General features: G+C 39.0%; 1 protein-coding gene across 6 annotated transcripts in view; it reads left to right on the top strand.

Annotated features, from left to right (window-relative positions):
- CNTNAP4 (contactin associated protein family member 4) overlaps positions 1 to 15,661 on the top strand; it is a gene marked incomplete at both ends in the record, with an annotated part of 302,761 nt that overhangs the window by 281,268 nt on the left and 5,832 nt on the right. For all 6 annotated transcript variants that reach the window (XM_080702913.1, XM_080702914.1, XM_080702915.1 and 3 more), the window contains one exon: positions 15,392 to 15,610. In XM_080702913.1, the coding sequence (XP_080559039.1) occupies positions 15,392 to 15,610 (219 nt within the window). The remainder of the gene's footprint in view (positions 1 to 15,391; positions 15,611 to 15,661) is intronic.

Here is a 15,661-nt window from a genome sequence, read left to right as displayed (position 1 = left end):
AGAGCATTCATGATACCAAAGGACACATATTACCCGATTTTAATTACAGAGCAAATATAAGGTTAGAAATTGGGGTTTCTTTCAGAGGCACATACAATCATGAGCACGTGGCCCCTTTGGGGCGGACAAGGACAGTCCTCAGTCGATGATAATATCACACTCCCTGCTCTCATTGACAGCCCAGAATAATGAAATCCAGGGCTCTGCTTACGCTCCAAAAAATACTAATGATCAAAGCAAAAGTCATCCATCCAACATTGTATATTTTCAGGTAGAGAAACTAGCGTACACTGATAGAACAGGAATCATTTTTTAAAATAAAGAGGAGAAAGGGATTGCTTTTTTCCCCTCTAGTGATTAACATGTTCAAAATGTGCCTATAACAGAAATAAATTAAAAAAAAAGTCAGCCTGAGGCTAATGGGTCAGTGAATTTATTAAAGATGAGGCATGGATTAAAGAGAGAGAGAGAGAGAGAGAGAGAGAGAGAGAGAGAGAGAGAGAGAGCCAAAGGGTGTGTTTACAAGCCTCCTGACGTGGGTGGGTGTGTGGGAGAGAGAGAGAAAGAAAGAAGGAAAGAAAGAATGAAAGAAAAGAGGAAGAGAGAAAGAGAGTTTGACACACAAGGCCTTAGCCAGGGGTTACCGGACTAGACGGCCAGTCTGATGAAAATCCATAGAAGTAGTCAGAATAAAAGCAGTGACATTTGAATTCTGCCCGTGTTGTCTGTTAAGTATAATGGAGCATTAGAGAAGCTTTCCGTATCACCCCAGCACAATTTGATATTGTTACCTAAAATTGGCCTTTCCCTGCTTCATATCTACTCGTTACGCTTATTAACTGTGATTGGAGTAAAAAAAAAATGTTCCTGTCCAAACTGCACCGAGAACGGGAAGACAGAGAAAACAGTTGCCTTTATTCTCATCTTCCTGGTGAAAAGACCGGCAGTTGGGTGTCATTTCCTTTTCAAATAGGTTTTTCACCACTTACGTAAGCTCCAGTGTCAAGGAGAATGGTTTTCCAGTTAACTCCTTTAAGATAAGTGTTTATGGGAAAATTACATAAAACACATCTCCAAGCTGTAATTAATAAAAGGAAATACGCAGGTATAAATTGTTTTGTTAATTCATTAGGCTTTTATTGGGTTACAGTTCTACTGCATGAAAAGAAAATCTCAATTAAGATAATTACATAATCCTAAAGTTGCAGAAAACCTCTCCTGGGAAATGTGCCCGTGTTTTGAATAATGATATAATTTAACTCATTGTTAAAATGACTGAAAACCACCATCCAAAGGCTGAGGGAAGCTCACAATTGCTATTTGTTACTTTTTTATTTATTTATTTTTTTGGTACCAAGGATTGAATCAAGGGGCATTCTATTTCCAAGCTACACTCCAAACCCTTTTCATTTTTTGGTTTGAAACAGGGTCTCCCTAAGACGCTTGGGATCCTCCTGCATCACCCCACCTGGCTTGTTACTTTTTATGTCAACTACGCTATGTTACAAAAATCATGGCAATAATAGCTGTTGCTGTTTCATAGGGGTAGTGGAAATGAATGAGCTGAATTAAATAAACTCCGTTGATAGACCTCCATAATTAATAGGCTCCGTTCTATTTGCCTTTTCCACCCAAAAGTTATTGTGAAATTAAGTTCTGAGTTCTGCCCCTGGGTTGATTTTTTATGTTCGAAGAGTTTTCTAAAAGCCTCGGGACTCTTCTCACTCATTCTGAGCAGCACCGTTGGTATATTTAGAGGCAATGACCCATCGGGATCATTTTTCTCTTCTGCATCCTCAGAGCCAGAAAGTGTACTCAGATTTCTGCAATGGCAATTCAGGCCAGATGTAAATAAAATGTGTGGTCTGAGGGAAGAGGATGTCTACTCGGTCTCCCCGGGAGAACTTGAGGAGCACTCTTTAATCTCAAGGATATTTTAAGCAAAACCTGCTTCAAAGCCAACAGGATCTAGAAGGAAGTTTAATTGGATTCCTTGAGGACCCTGTGATTTTGCAGACATCTTGTCAAATGACACTTAGGATGAGACAGATTATACTAAAAGTAAAAGAGAGGTACTGGTTACCTTGAGCTAGCTACCTATAAGTAACTTTTGTATTCATTTGGTTGTTAAGGGTGTATCTCACGGTGGTAGTTTTGGCAGGCAAATAAATACCCTTTATGATTATTTTCTGTTTTATCTGGGTAATATTTGTTGTCTGTGTTGGCTGTGTGCTTTCCCCCTAAATTCTTGCTTGTTGAGGACTTGGTCTAACGTATACGACAGTAAATGTGCGGTACTCAGTTCAGCCCTGGCTCGCTCTTTGATTCATTGAACCATTTTCTGGAAAGCCCTCCTTACTTTATGTTTATGGATTAAAGATGTCGAGATATTTTTTTCTAAAGATGGCCCCTTTTCAGAGGTATGACGTTTTAAATTACTTACATTTGTTTTCTGAGTTCTTAGATTTAAAAAAAAATTTGCTTATGAGAGCTGCTAGAAATTTTATAGAGCACTCATTGTAATTGTTTTTATATTTGGTGTCATCGCATTCCAGAAATAATCGCTTTTTCTGCAATAGAAAGGCACTCCATCAAATTCTAACTTCTTGGTACTCTTTTCTTTTTCTGCAGACCTTTTGTTTAAAGGTTTCTTGTTTTTACACATTGCCTTCATTGGAAAAACAGTCGAGGATTATTACTGTTTTAATAGATATGACCACCACCCAAGAATCTGAGTCACTGAAGGAATTTTATAACCAGAAACACCCCTATTCTCTTGTGTTGTCAGCATTCTTGTGATGCAGGAGATGTTTGTCTTTGATTCCTTCCTCTGCTTTCTTGGTTTCTAGCCCTTCTCAGTGGGTTGGCATTGGAAAAATCAGATAACAGGAAAGATGGATAATTTTGCTCATTCGCTTTATTTGCATAATTTTGAAAGCAGATAGATGATGCTGTGTTTCTAAGGCCCGTGTTGCTTATGAGCAACTTAGCAGTATAGTTAGGTATTAATTTTGCTTGGGCTCAGTTCTGGAAAGAGAGCTACTGATTCCCTCGAAGTATCCCTACATTCTCAATTCTAATGATGGATGGTCCCACCATCCATCATTCTGAAACAAGGAGTTGTTTGCCCAGCCCAGAAAGAGAGGTGAGTCTGCAGGGTACCATCGAGGGGTTACCTGGGACACCCTAACTTCTGTGTTGGAGTGTTTAGGGGCTAGCCTAGAAAAAGTCTCAGGGAGATTATTTGTATAGTATAGATCCTGGGCAATGCTTGTTTTACTATGACCCTGGACCCCTTGGGGAAAATTCTCATTAGTAAATATCAGGGAGCCAGTTATTCCTTTGGTCAAGGAGTCGAGGATAATCTGAACTTTGGACCACTTTCTTCTATTCTGAAGTTAGGTAAGGAGAGTTACTTCCTGTAGGTGCTGTGTCCTGTGAGCTCAGGGACCACAGACAACTGCACCATCTCCATGTCTTCATCTTCTGCCTTTGGGCTACTGACAGCAGAAAGCAAAACGCCTGTGAGGAGATTTAAAACAAAATTCCAGGCCAGGCGTGGTGGCTCTCCTTTGAAATCCCAGCATTCAGGAGGCGGAGACCAGAGGATCATGGTTCACAGACAGCTTCAGCTACTTAGTGAGGCCCCTTGCAACTCAGTGAGACCCTGTTTCAAAAATAAAAACTAAAAAAAAAAAAAAAAAAAAAAAAAATAGGGCTGGGGTGTAGCTCGGAGGTACAATGCCCCTGGGTTGCATCCCTGGTATCACATAATCATAATAATAATAATAATAATAATAATTATTATTATTATTATTATTAAAAATTTAATTAATTAATTAAATTTAAAAATACACTCCAAACTTACAAAACTTAAGTATCAGTAAAAGGGGAATAAAAACAAGACAGAAAAATTACCTATCAAAATATCAAAATAAAGCTGAGTGTGGTGGTGCATGCTTCGAACCCCAGCATTTGAGAGGCTAAGACAGGAGGATCGCAGGTTCGTGGACAGCCTTGGCTACTTAGGCCCTATGCAATTCAGTGAGACCTTGTTTCAAAATAAAGAATAAAAAATAAGGCTGAAGGTGTAGCTCAGAGGTAGAATGGCCCTGGGTTCCATTCTCAGTACAGCAAAAAAAAAAAAAAATTAAAAATAAATAAATAAAACTATTCAATTAGACAACCCCAGCTGGGCCTGATAGCACATGAAGTAATCTCAATATTTGGGAGGCTGAGACAGGAGGAACACAGATTCAAGACCAGCTTCAGGAATTTAGCAAGGCCCTCTGCAAGTTAGTGAGACTTCATTTCAAAATTAAAAATAGGGCTGGGGGAATAGCTCAGAGGAAGAATACCCCTGGGTTCTATCCTTAGTACCATAAAAGAAGAAATAAAAAAAGGAAGGAAGGAAGGAAGGAAGGAAGGAAGGAAGGAAGGAAGGAAGGAAGGAGAAGCAGGGCAGATAGACAATACCACCATGAATAAAATTTAGAATTTTTAAGGTGCAACAAAAAAGATCTGGAGGAACTAAAACATGATTTTTCACAAACTAAAAAAAATAGAAAAGAAAAATGTCACTGGAAAGATTGATCTATATCAATACTTGAATTCATCACATGGAAGATCAGCTGAAAGAAAAACATTTTTATAAAACTCATATGATCAATAAAAGGAAAATACACTTTAATAACAAAATAATCAGCAGAAGGCCCTCAATGAAGGAAGTCAAGAGGGAAAAAAAAGTAGACCAGGAGACTTGAGAGAGGAGGAGACCCAATGTGAACACCTGGGCGGCATTCCAGAAGGACAGAAGGGCAGAAGGGAAACAGGAGTTGTGTACCCAACCTATGAAATGTTCTAATTTAAATACAAACTTTACATGCATGGATCAAAAGCGTTCACTGTGTCCTTGGCAGAATACTGAGAAAACACACACACACACACACACACACACACACACACACACACACACACCTACCAACAATCTGTTAAAAATGACAGAATCACAAGGAATCTCACAAATTTTGAAAAAGAAACCACAGAGCCAGAAGATGTAGTTGTAACAGCCTTACAGCAGGAGGAGAGCCGGACGTAGAAAAAGTCATCCTTAAAATAAGCACAAAAAACTAACCTAATCCATCAAGATAATTTCCTGGTCCAGGTACACTCCATCACACCATCCAGCTTCTTTTCCTCACAGCATTATCACTCTTCCAAATTCTCATTTAGTTTCTGTTTCTATGCTTATTATCTGTCCTCTCCACTAAAATGTAAGATGCCTGAACTGCAGGGAATTTGTTTCCTAGTGCCTTGGCTCTGAAAACAAAAAATTATTAGCTGACTCACTGTCCATTTTAAGTTTTAAGTGTTTAAGCTTTTGCACAATCATTTCTAAAAAGGTCAAATATTTGCTACTTGTAAATTGAGTTTTTTTTTTAAATGTGCCTTGTATCAGCAAAGTGAATCTTGACTGTTTAAAATTTTTAAGTTGATTATTTTAAAAGTCCATAAACAAGCTGGGCGTGGTGGCGCACACTTGTAATCCCAGCATTTGGGAGGCTGAGACGGGAGGATCGCGGTTCACAGACAGCTTCAGCTACTTAGTGAGGCCCTCTGCAACTCAGTGAGACCCGGTTTCAAAATAAAAAAAGATTAAAAAATAGGGCAGGGGGTGTAGCTTGGAGGTCAAATGCCCCTGGGTTTCATCCCCAGACCCGCAAAAAAAAAAAAAAAAAGTCCATAAACATCTTATTCACAATTTTAACCTTGTAGAATGTGAAAAATACTCTCCTGATTATTTTGTTATTAAAGTGTATTTTCCTTTTATTGATCATATGAGTTTTATAAAAAGAATTCTGAAGCAAGAAAAGTACATGTATATTTGAATGTATAGTTTCCCTCCATATTAATGGGAAATTTGTTCTGCCCCCCCATACCCCGGGAAAACAAAATCCACAGATGTTCAAGTATATTGTATGAAGTGGCATACTATTTGCATACAACCTAAATGTATCTCTCATGTACTTTAATCATCCCTAGATTAATTTGGTACCTAATACAATATAAATACTATGTAAATAATCACTATGCTATATTGTTTAGGAAATAGTAACAAAAAAAGACCACACATGTTCAGTATAGATACCACTTAAAAATCTTTTAAACTGAAGTTGGTGGGATAGTTGGAGGTGGGACCTGTGGATTTTGAGGGCTAACAGCCCTTCCATTCAAATGAGCGACTCTGGTGGTAATTGCCTGTTATTTTTTTCTATGCATGTTGATGAAGTGTGTCCTGAGAAACAGCTCAGTGCCTGGTGTAGTAATCCGCGCTTTTAATCACTGTGACAGAATACTGGCAAGATCAACTTAGAGGAGGAAACGTTTATTTGGCTCATAGTTTCACAGGTTCAGTCCATGGTTAGTTGGCTCCAAGTTAGAAACATCATGGCAGCAGTGAGGAGTGGGGGGAAAAAACTGGGCTCATGGTAATTGAGGAGGAGAGAGAGAAAGAGAGAGAGGGAGGGAGGGAGGGAGGGAGAGAGAGAGAGGGAGAGAGGAGAGAGAGGGAGAGGGGAGAGAGGAAGAGGACAGAGAGGGAGAGAGAGAAGAGAAAAGAGAGAGGAAGAGAGAGATAAGAGAGGAGAGGGGGGAGAAGAAGAGGAGAGAGAGAGGGGGAGAGAGGGAGAGAGAGAGGAGAGAGGAGAGAAGAGAGGGAGAGAGAGAGGAGAGAAAAGAGAGAGGAAGAGAGAGAGATAAGAGAGGAGAGGGGAGAGGGGAGAGAAGAAGAGAGAGAGGGGAGAGAGAGGAGGGGAGAGAGAAGAGAAGAGAAGAGAGAGAGGAAGAGAGAGAGGAGAGAAGAGAGGAGAAGGGAGAGAGGAAGAGGAGTGAGAGAGGAGAGAAGAGAGGAGAGGGGAGAGAGGAAGAGGAGAGGGAGAGGGAGAGGGAGAGAGGGGGGGAGAAGGGGAGGGGAGGGGAAGGGAGGGGAGAGAGGAAGAGGAGAGGGAGAGAGAGAGGAGGGGGGGAGATATAGTCCCAAGGCCACACCCCCAGTGATCTATTTCCTTTTTCCTTTGGCCATGCCTAACCTGCCTATACTTCCCACCCAGTAAATCCATTAAAATCATTAATCCATCAGTAGATTTGTCTACTAGTGATATTAGGCCCTGAAGCGATTATTTCAGCTCTGGACCTTTTTGTGTTACCAGTAGGAGAGCTTTCCCAGGGGACATTCTATAGTCCCTCCATAACACTGGGTGTTGGGGGCCAACCGTGTGTTTTAGGAGTCACAGTATTGCATATGAACCACAGAGTAATCTTCTCTTGGTGTTATTCTTGTTTAGGGAGACAGCAAAGCCTGGGTGGTGGTGGAAGGGAGATCATACGTGGCCACCATAGGTAGATTACCTGTGCTCTGAGTCTCTTGGTATGAGAAAAATAAATGTATAGCTACTAAATCCCCCTTTTCCTCTCTCTTTCTTAAAAAAGGTTAGATACATTAAGTCTTTCCACAAACACTGTTGAGATTTCTCCAGTTAATGAATACAAGTTTTTAAGTATGCCTAATTAATAATGACCTGGTGAACTCTTTGGAAATGATTAAAGTTCCCCAAAGGGGAAGAAATGTAGTAATTCTAATCTTTAGTTTTATTTTTACAGAGCGTGCTTCCCATACTACTGAAATGTATTTTTGTCATTAGGCATGAAATGTGATTGAAAATAGAGAAAAAAGGAGATGCCCTTTAAAAACCTAGATGGGACCAAAACACACACACACACACACACACACACACACACACACACACACACACACTTAATCAGAGTTGAGATGCCCAGGGTGACTTAAAAAATGTGCGCACTCTTGGAATAGGCAGAGCTCTGGCAGTAAGTGTGGCCACCCAGGAACCAGCATTCAGCTGCCCAGGGCACATCTTGGGACCACACCTGGCTAGCCCAGCTGGAATTTCCAGAGACACAAGAAAATCCATCGGGCCACAAAATCTGCTCAGGACCTCAGGGGGAAGTGCCAATTAACCTTTAGTCACTCTCCACCCCTGCTGTAGGGAAGCACAGGCTGGAGGCGAGGGTGGTGAGTGCAGATGTGCTGACCACAGGTTAGAATTTCGCAGAATCTGTGAACTGTACAGAATCAAATAACAGTGAAACCAGACACCCGGACACATAAACCTAAAGCAGCTAAAGGAGAAAAAGGTGTCCAAACACCCAGAGTGACTTAAGAAGATAAAAATAGAGTACAAAGAAAACTAAGAGACATTGGACGGTATCCTGAAAGCTACCAAGCAATCAGATACACACATATTATATGGACCTGACCCCATATGCGTAAATAAGTAGGACTGTTTGTTTTACTTTTAATGTGGATGTTATGTTTTCTTTTGCTTTTAAAGTGCTTTTGTTTTAGTATGGTTATTGCTGTTTTCTTTTTTTTTTCTTTTTTTTCTTCTTTTAATCCAAACTTCTCTTACTTTAACTTGTTGTTTTATATATATATACATTGGATAGTTTGCCTTATTTTTTTATTTCACACGGCTGCTAGTTCCTTTTATTTTATTCCTCTTCCTTTTTCCTCTTTCTTCCCTTTTCCTTCCTTTTCTTTCATTCTCCTCCTTTGATTGGTTTACCTTCCTTTTTCTTGGATTACATAATAGTCTTGGTATCTTGAGGGGATTCTTTTTTTTTTTTTTTTTTTTTTTTTTTTTTTTTTTTTTTTTTTTTTTTTTTTTTTTTTTATGTCTGTCTGCTCCTACCAGCATCCCTATTTACAAACCTTCCCACACTAACCTACATACATTTCTCCCCCAAAACTTTTCCCCATAATATACCTCATGGTTTAAAACTCAAAGTATTTTTTATATCCATAACTACTCTACTAACAACAAGAGTCCTAGTAGTTAACTCTCTCTCATTCATAGCAAGTTATTACTTTATCATTCTTAAAGTCCTTCTCAACCTAACATATCCTCCACCTAATCTGACTCCTTTACCCATCACCCCAGCTCCTCCCACATCACCCACTTTCAACACTGGAAAGGCTCTGCTGACTGGCCGATACTCCTAAACTCCTAATATTAAGATTTGACTAAACACATTACTCACGAACGATGGGTAGAAATCAGAAAAACAGGACAGAGAACACTATAAATACGAGAACCAGGAGTTATGAAGAGACAGCAGAAATCACGAATACTGACCTACTAGAAATGCAAGAAGGGGAGTTCAGAATCTTGTTGTTCAATATGATGAAAGGTTTTAAAACAAGTATAGAGGAGGTTAAAGGTGAAATAGAAACACTAAAAAAGAATCAGAAAGAGGTCTGGAATGAAATGAAAGAGGCAATAAGTGAAATGAAGACAGCAATAGAAAGAAACTCTGGAAGATTAGATGAAATGGAAAACAGAATATCAATATTAGAAGACAGTACATCCCAAACTGAAAACACAGTCAGCGATATACAGAAATCTTTACAGCAACAAAACCTAAACATCCAGCAATTATGGGATAATATGAAGCGCCCTAATTTACGGATAATAGGCATTGAGGAAGGGATAGAGGTACAGACCAAGGGCATATGTAATATCTTCAAGGAAATAATCTCAGAGAATTTTCCAAATATGGAAAGAGACTTGAATCTTCAAGTACAGGAGGCATACAGAACTCCACTGAGACAGGACCAAAGAAAAACCACTCCACGCCACATAATAACCAAATTGACCAGCATAGAGGCCAAGGAAGGAATCTTAAAAGCAGTGAGAACAAAAGGACAGGTGACATATAGAGGCAAAACAATAAGAATCACCCCAGACTATACAACCCAGGTCAGGAATGCTAGGAGAGACTGGTATGACGTGATTCAGACCCTGGAAGAACATAACTTCCAGCCCAAATTAATCTACCCAGCAAAACTACTATTCAAGATCAATGGGGAAGTCAAAGTCTTTCAGGATAAACAGAATCTCAAAAAATTCATGAATTCAAAGCCAACACTAGAGAAAATTCTTAAAGAAATAAATCATAAGGAAGAAAAAAGAAGCAGACTCCAGAATCAGAGAAGCGAGGAAGTTAATAAGTGGGCCATTTAAGTAAAGAAGAAAGATCACAACACCCAAGAGTAGACAGAACACAAAATGGCAGAAAACAAAAAGCATATTTCAATAATATCACTTAATGTCAAAGGACTTAACTCACCAATCAAAAGACATAGACTGGCAATGTGGATTAGGAAACATAATCCAAACATATGCTGTCTGCAAGAAACTCACCTCACAGCCAAAGACATTCACAGGTTGAAGGTGAAAGGATGGAAAAAGATATACCATGCCACCAGTGACCGAAAAAGAGCAGGGGTAGCAACCCTGATATCCAACAAAACAGACTTTAAAATAAAACACATCAAAAGAGACAAATCAGGGCACTTCCTTTTATTAAAAGGAACAATACACCAAGAAGATATAATGATAGTAAATATTTATGCCCCAAATGTGGGTGCAACCACATTCGTAAAACAAACCCTTCTGGACATAAGATCCGAAGTAGACCCAAATACAATAATTTTGGGAGACTTTAATACGCCTCTCACACCACTGGATCGATCTTCGAGGCAAAAGATGAGTAAAGATGCTTTAGAACTAAAGGAAACCATAAACCAAATGGACCTAATAGACGTTTTCAGAGTATTTCAACCAGGAACTACAGAATACACTTTCTTCTCAGCAGCCCATGGAACCTTCTCCAAAATAGATCACATCCTGGGACACAAAGAAAATACCAGCAAATTCAAAAAATGTAATATAATCCCATGCATCTTTTCAGACCACAATGGAATAAAAGTAGAAATCAACAACAGGAAACTCGAAAGAAAGTATTCAAATTCATGGAGAATGAATGATACACTACTAAATGACGAATGGGTAAGAGCAGAAATTAGGGAAGAAATAAAGAAATTTATGGAAACAAACGAAAACAGAGACACAACCCACCAAAACCTATGGGACACCATGAAGGCAGTACTAAGAGGAAAGTTTATCGCATTGAGTGCCCACATAAAAAGGATGGAGAACCACCAAGTAAAGAACCTAATGAAACAACTCAAGGATCTAGAAATTCTGCAACAATCCATTCCCAAAGCCAGCAGAAGACGAGAAATCATCAAAATTAGAGCAGAAATAAATGAAATAGAGAACAAAAAAACAATTCAAAGAATCAATAAAACAAAAAGTTGGTTCTTTGAAAAGATTAATAGAATTGATAAACCCCTGGCCAACCTAACCAAAAGAAAAAGAGAATCAACTCAAATTACCAAAATTAGAAATGAAAAAGGAGATATCACCACTGATAGTGAAGAAATTCAAAACATTATCAGAAACTACTTTAAAAATTTATACTCCAATAGATTTGAAAACCTGGATGAAATTGACAGATTTCTAAACACAGTTAACCTTCCTACACTCAACCAAGAGGACATAGCAAGCCTAAACCAACCAATAACAACCAAAGAAATAGAAACGGCAATAAAAATTCTTCCACCAAAGAAAAGCCCAGGCCCAGATGGGTTCCCAGCTGAATTCTACAAAACCTTCAGTGAACAACTAACACCAATACTTCATAACACGTTCCGGGAAATTGAAAGAGATGGAACTCTTCCAAATTCCTTCTATGAGGCCAGTATCACATTAATCCCCAAACCATATAAAGATACCTCAAGAAAGGAAAACTACAGACCAATATCCTTAATGAACATAGATGCAAAAATTCTAAACAAAATACTAGCTATACGCATTCAAAACTATATCAAGAGAATAATTCATCACGACCAAGTCGGTTTCATCCCAGAAAAACAAGGCTGGTTCAACATACGCAAATCAATACATGTTATTCACCACATAAATAGAACCAAGAACAAAAACCACATCATCATAGCAATAGATGCTGAAAAAGCATTCGACAAAATCCAACACCCATTTATGTTAAAAACACTGCAAAAAATTGGGATAGAAGGAAAGTACTTCAACATCATCAAGGCAATATACTGCAAACCCAAAGCCAACATTATATTGAATGGGGAAAAACTGCAAGAATTTCCGCTACAGTCAGGAACAAGACAAGGATGCCCACTTTCACCTCTCCTTTTCAATATAGTCCTTGAGACTCTTGCTGCAGCAATCAGACAAGAGAAGGAAATCAAAGGAATCCACATAGGAAGAGAGGAAGTGAAATTATCCTTATTCGCAGATGACATGATCCTTTACCTGGAAGACCCAAAGAACTCAACCAAAAGACTTCTGGAGCTGATCGACAAATTCGGCAAAGTCGCAGGTTACAAAATCAACCTAAAGAAATCAGTGGCCTTTCTTTATGCCAACAACGAATCCACAATGAAGGAAACAAAAACAACAATTCCATTCACTATAACCTCAAAACCAATAAAATACCTAGGAATAAACCTAACCCAAGATGTAAAAGACCTCTACAACAAAAACTATAAAACATTAAAAAAAGAAATAGAAGAAGACCTTGGAAGATGGAAAGATCTCCCGTGCTCATGGATAGGCAGAATAAATATCATCAAAATGGCCATTCTGCCAAAACTGATTTATAGGTTCAATGCAATTCCCATTAAAATACCAGTGACATTCTTCAGAGACCTAGAAAAATCAATCATGAACTTCATATGGAGAAAGAAAAGACCTAGAATAGCCAAAGCAATTCTCAATAACAAGAAACACGCAGGAGGCATTACAATCCCAGACTTCAAACTATACTATAGAGCAATAGTAGTAAAAACAGCATGGTACTGGCACAAAAACAGATATACTGACCAGTGGATTAGAATAGAAGATACAGAAACAAACCCACACATCTTTAGTCAATTAATCTTTGACAAAGGGGCCAAACACATACGCTGGAGAAAAGACAGCCTTTTCAACAAGTGGTGCTGGGAGAACTGGCTAGCCATTTGTAAAAAGATGAAGCTAAACCCCTATATCTCACCTAACACAGGAATCAACTCAAGATGGATCAAAGACTTAGAAATTAGACCTGAGACGGTGAAGTTAGTAGAGGAGAACATAGGTTCAACACTACAACATATTGGCACAGGCAGTAACTTTCTCAACAAAACCTCCAAAGCTCAGGAAATTAAAGCAAGAATAAACAAGTGGGATAACATTAAACTAAAAAGTTTCTTCTCATCAAAGGAAACTATCAATAACCTAAAGAGGAAGCCTACAGAATGGGAAAGGATCTTTACCAGCCACCATTCTGATAGGGGGCTAATATCCAGAGTATACAAAGAGCTCAAAAGGCTCTACACCAACAAAACAAACAACCCAATCAAGAAATGGGCAAATGAACTAAATAGACACTTCACAAAAGAAGAGATACAAAGGGCTAATAGATACATGAAAAGATGTTCTTCATCACTGGCCATCAGGGAGATGCAAATCAAAACTACACTGAGATTCCATCTAACCCCAGTGAGAGTAGCAAGCATAAAGAAATCAAACAACAACAAATGCTGGCGAGGATGTGGGGAAAGAGGAACTCTTTTACACTGTTGGTGGGAGTGCAAACTAGTTCAGCCACTATGGAGATCTGTGTGGAGATTCCTAAGAAAGGTGGGAATAGATCCACCATATGATCCAGCTATACCACTCCTGGGTATCTTTCCAAAAGGGTTGAATTCAGAGAAATACAGCAACATATGCATACCTATGTTCATAGCAGCACAATTTGTAATAGCCAAAATATGGATCCAACCCAGACCACCATCAACAGATGAATGGATAGCAAAACTGTGGGAAATACACACAATGGAATTCTATTCAGCCATAAAGAAGAACAAAATTTTATCATTTGCAAGAAGATGGAAAGCCCTGGAAAGCATCATGTTAAGTGAGATCAGCCAAGCACAGAAGGAGAAGATACACATGTTTCCTCTAATATGCCCAAACTAGAAAACACAAAGGATACCAGTAGGACCCCAGATATTAGAGGGGAAATACTAGCTAAGTTTTAATGGAAAGATAGGAGAGGAGAAAGGCCGATCTTGATTAAGGAGCATCTTCACCTGAACATGTGTAAAATTATGAATAAGACATGGTTAACCTGGCCAACCATTGGTGGTGGGGGGGAAAACGGGGGCGGGGGGAGAAAAAAAAAATGTATTAAGAACCTACTTTTACCAGAAAAGTATATCTTTGGCAATTACATGGCTTGAGAAATAAAAAAAAAAAAAAATAAAAAAAAAATAAAAAAAAAAAAAAAAAAAAAAATGTGCGCACACCAAAACAAAACACACAAACAGAACAGAAACAAAGCAACAAAATCAATAACAACAACAACAACAACAACAAAACACTAAAAATGAAATCAAATTAAAACAAAACAAAAATCCAAAGAAAAGAAGACACTCCAGAAGCCACCACTTTAGAAAATGAATGACTATCTCAGCCATATAAAGTAGCTCATAAACTGAAGAACCTGGTGGTTTTGATGTCCAACAGGATGAAGGCCCAGCAATAAAGCAAACAATAAAGCCCACGAGTGCATAACCTCAGGCATGTTATTAAAATTCTGAACCTCAGTGTCACAGCTCCATGACTTAAATAAAATACCCATGTGACTACTATCAGGTTGGAATCATAATATGCAACCCCCTTAATCAGTGCTCAGCACATAATATACAATAATGAATACTACATATCGAATAGATTGCTATCTTTTCAAAGGAGAGTAATTAAGGAGACAGCCTAATAACTTTGGAGTATGGTTCCTTCAACTTGATGATATCAGTCTCCTGGTACGTTTGGGTGGGACTGTAAAATATCAGAAAGCTTTCAGCTAGACCAAATCATAGGTTTGGGTGGTTGATAAGCAGATTTTAGAGAGCCGAATTTCCCCCTAGCTTCTGTTATTATTAGGCTCAAAAGCTGGGCAGAACTCATTTCTAAACCCAGGACACGCATCTTGATATTGACTACAAGCCCTCTCACACATACATTTTAATGATCTGCTTTTAAATGTGAAATATTATGACCTTTCATTAGTTCATAACCTGACCCAGTTTTATGGAGACTTTAATAATTTCCCGATAATTTGCTGTATCATCTTTAATGAGCCATACTTGCAAATTGTTTTCATTAGCCTAGGAAACCTCAAAGCTTGCTGAGAAAAGACTTAGCAGATCTAATGATTTTAATAAAGAGAGAGCAAAAAGAAATGTAGTAGGCGTGTGTGTGTGTGTGTGTGTGTGTGTGTGTGTGTGTGTTTTGCTGTTGCACTAAGCACGCTTGCTATATTCACACGTACCCCTCATTTGTATTTTGCACCATTGTTGATATGGTGGCGTTTCCCGTTTTCCTTGGATTTGCAGAACACAGTGATGTGGACCAGGAGACGGCGTTGGCTGGCGCACAGGGCTTCACGGGCTGCCTCTCGGCGGTGCAGCTGAGCCACGTGGCCCCTCTGAAGGCTGCTCTGCACCCCAGCTACTCAGCTCCTGTCACTGTCAGAGGGCACGTGACAGAGTCCAGCTGTGTGGCTCCAGCCGGGACTGATGCCACTTCAAGGGAAAGGACACATTCCTTTGCAGGTGACTTAAGCCTCCTCTCTTGCCCAGTCCTAAACCCAGCTTGTCCACAGA

This window comes from Muscardinus avellanarius (genome assembly GCF_963383645.1).
Source record: "Muscardinus avellanarius genome assembly, chromosome: 10".
Lineage (NCBI taxonomy): Eukaryota > Metazoa > Chordata > Mammalia > Rodentia > Gliridae > Muscardinus > Muscardinus avellanarius.
This window is presented reverse-complemented; position numbering and strand designations above follow the sequence as displayed.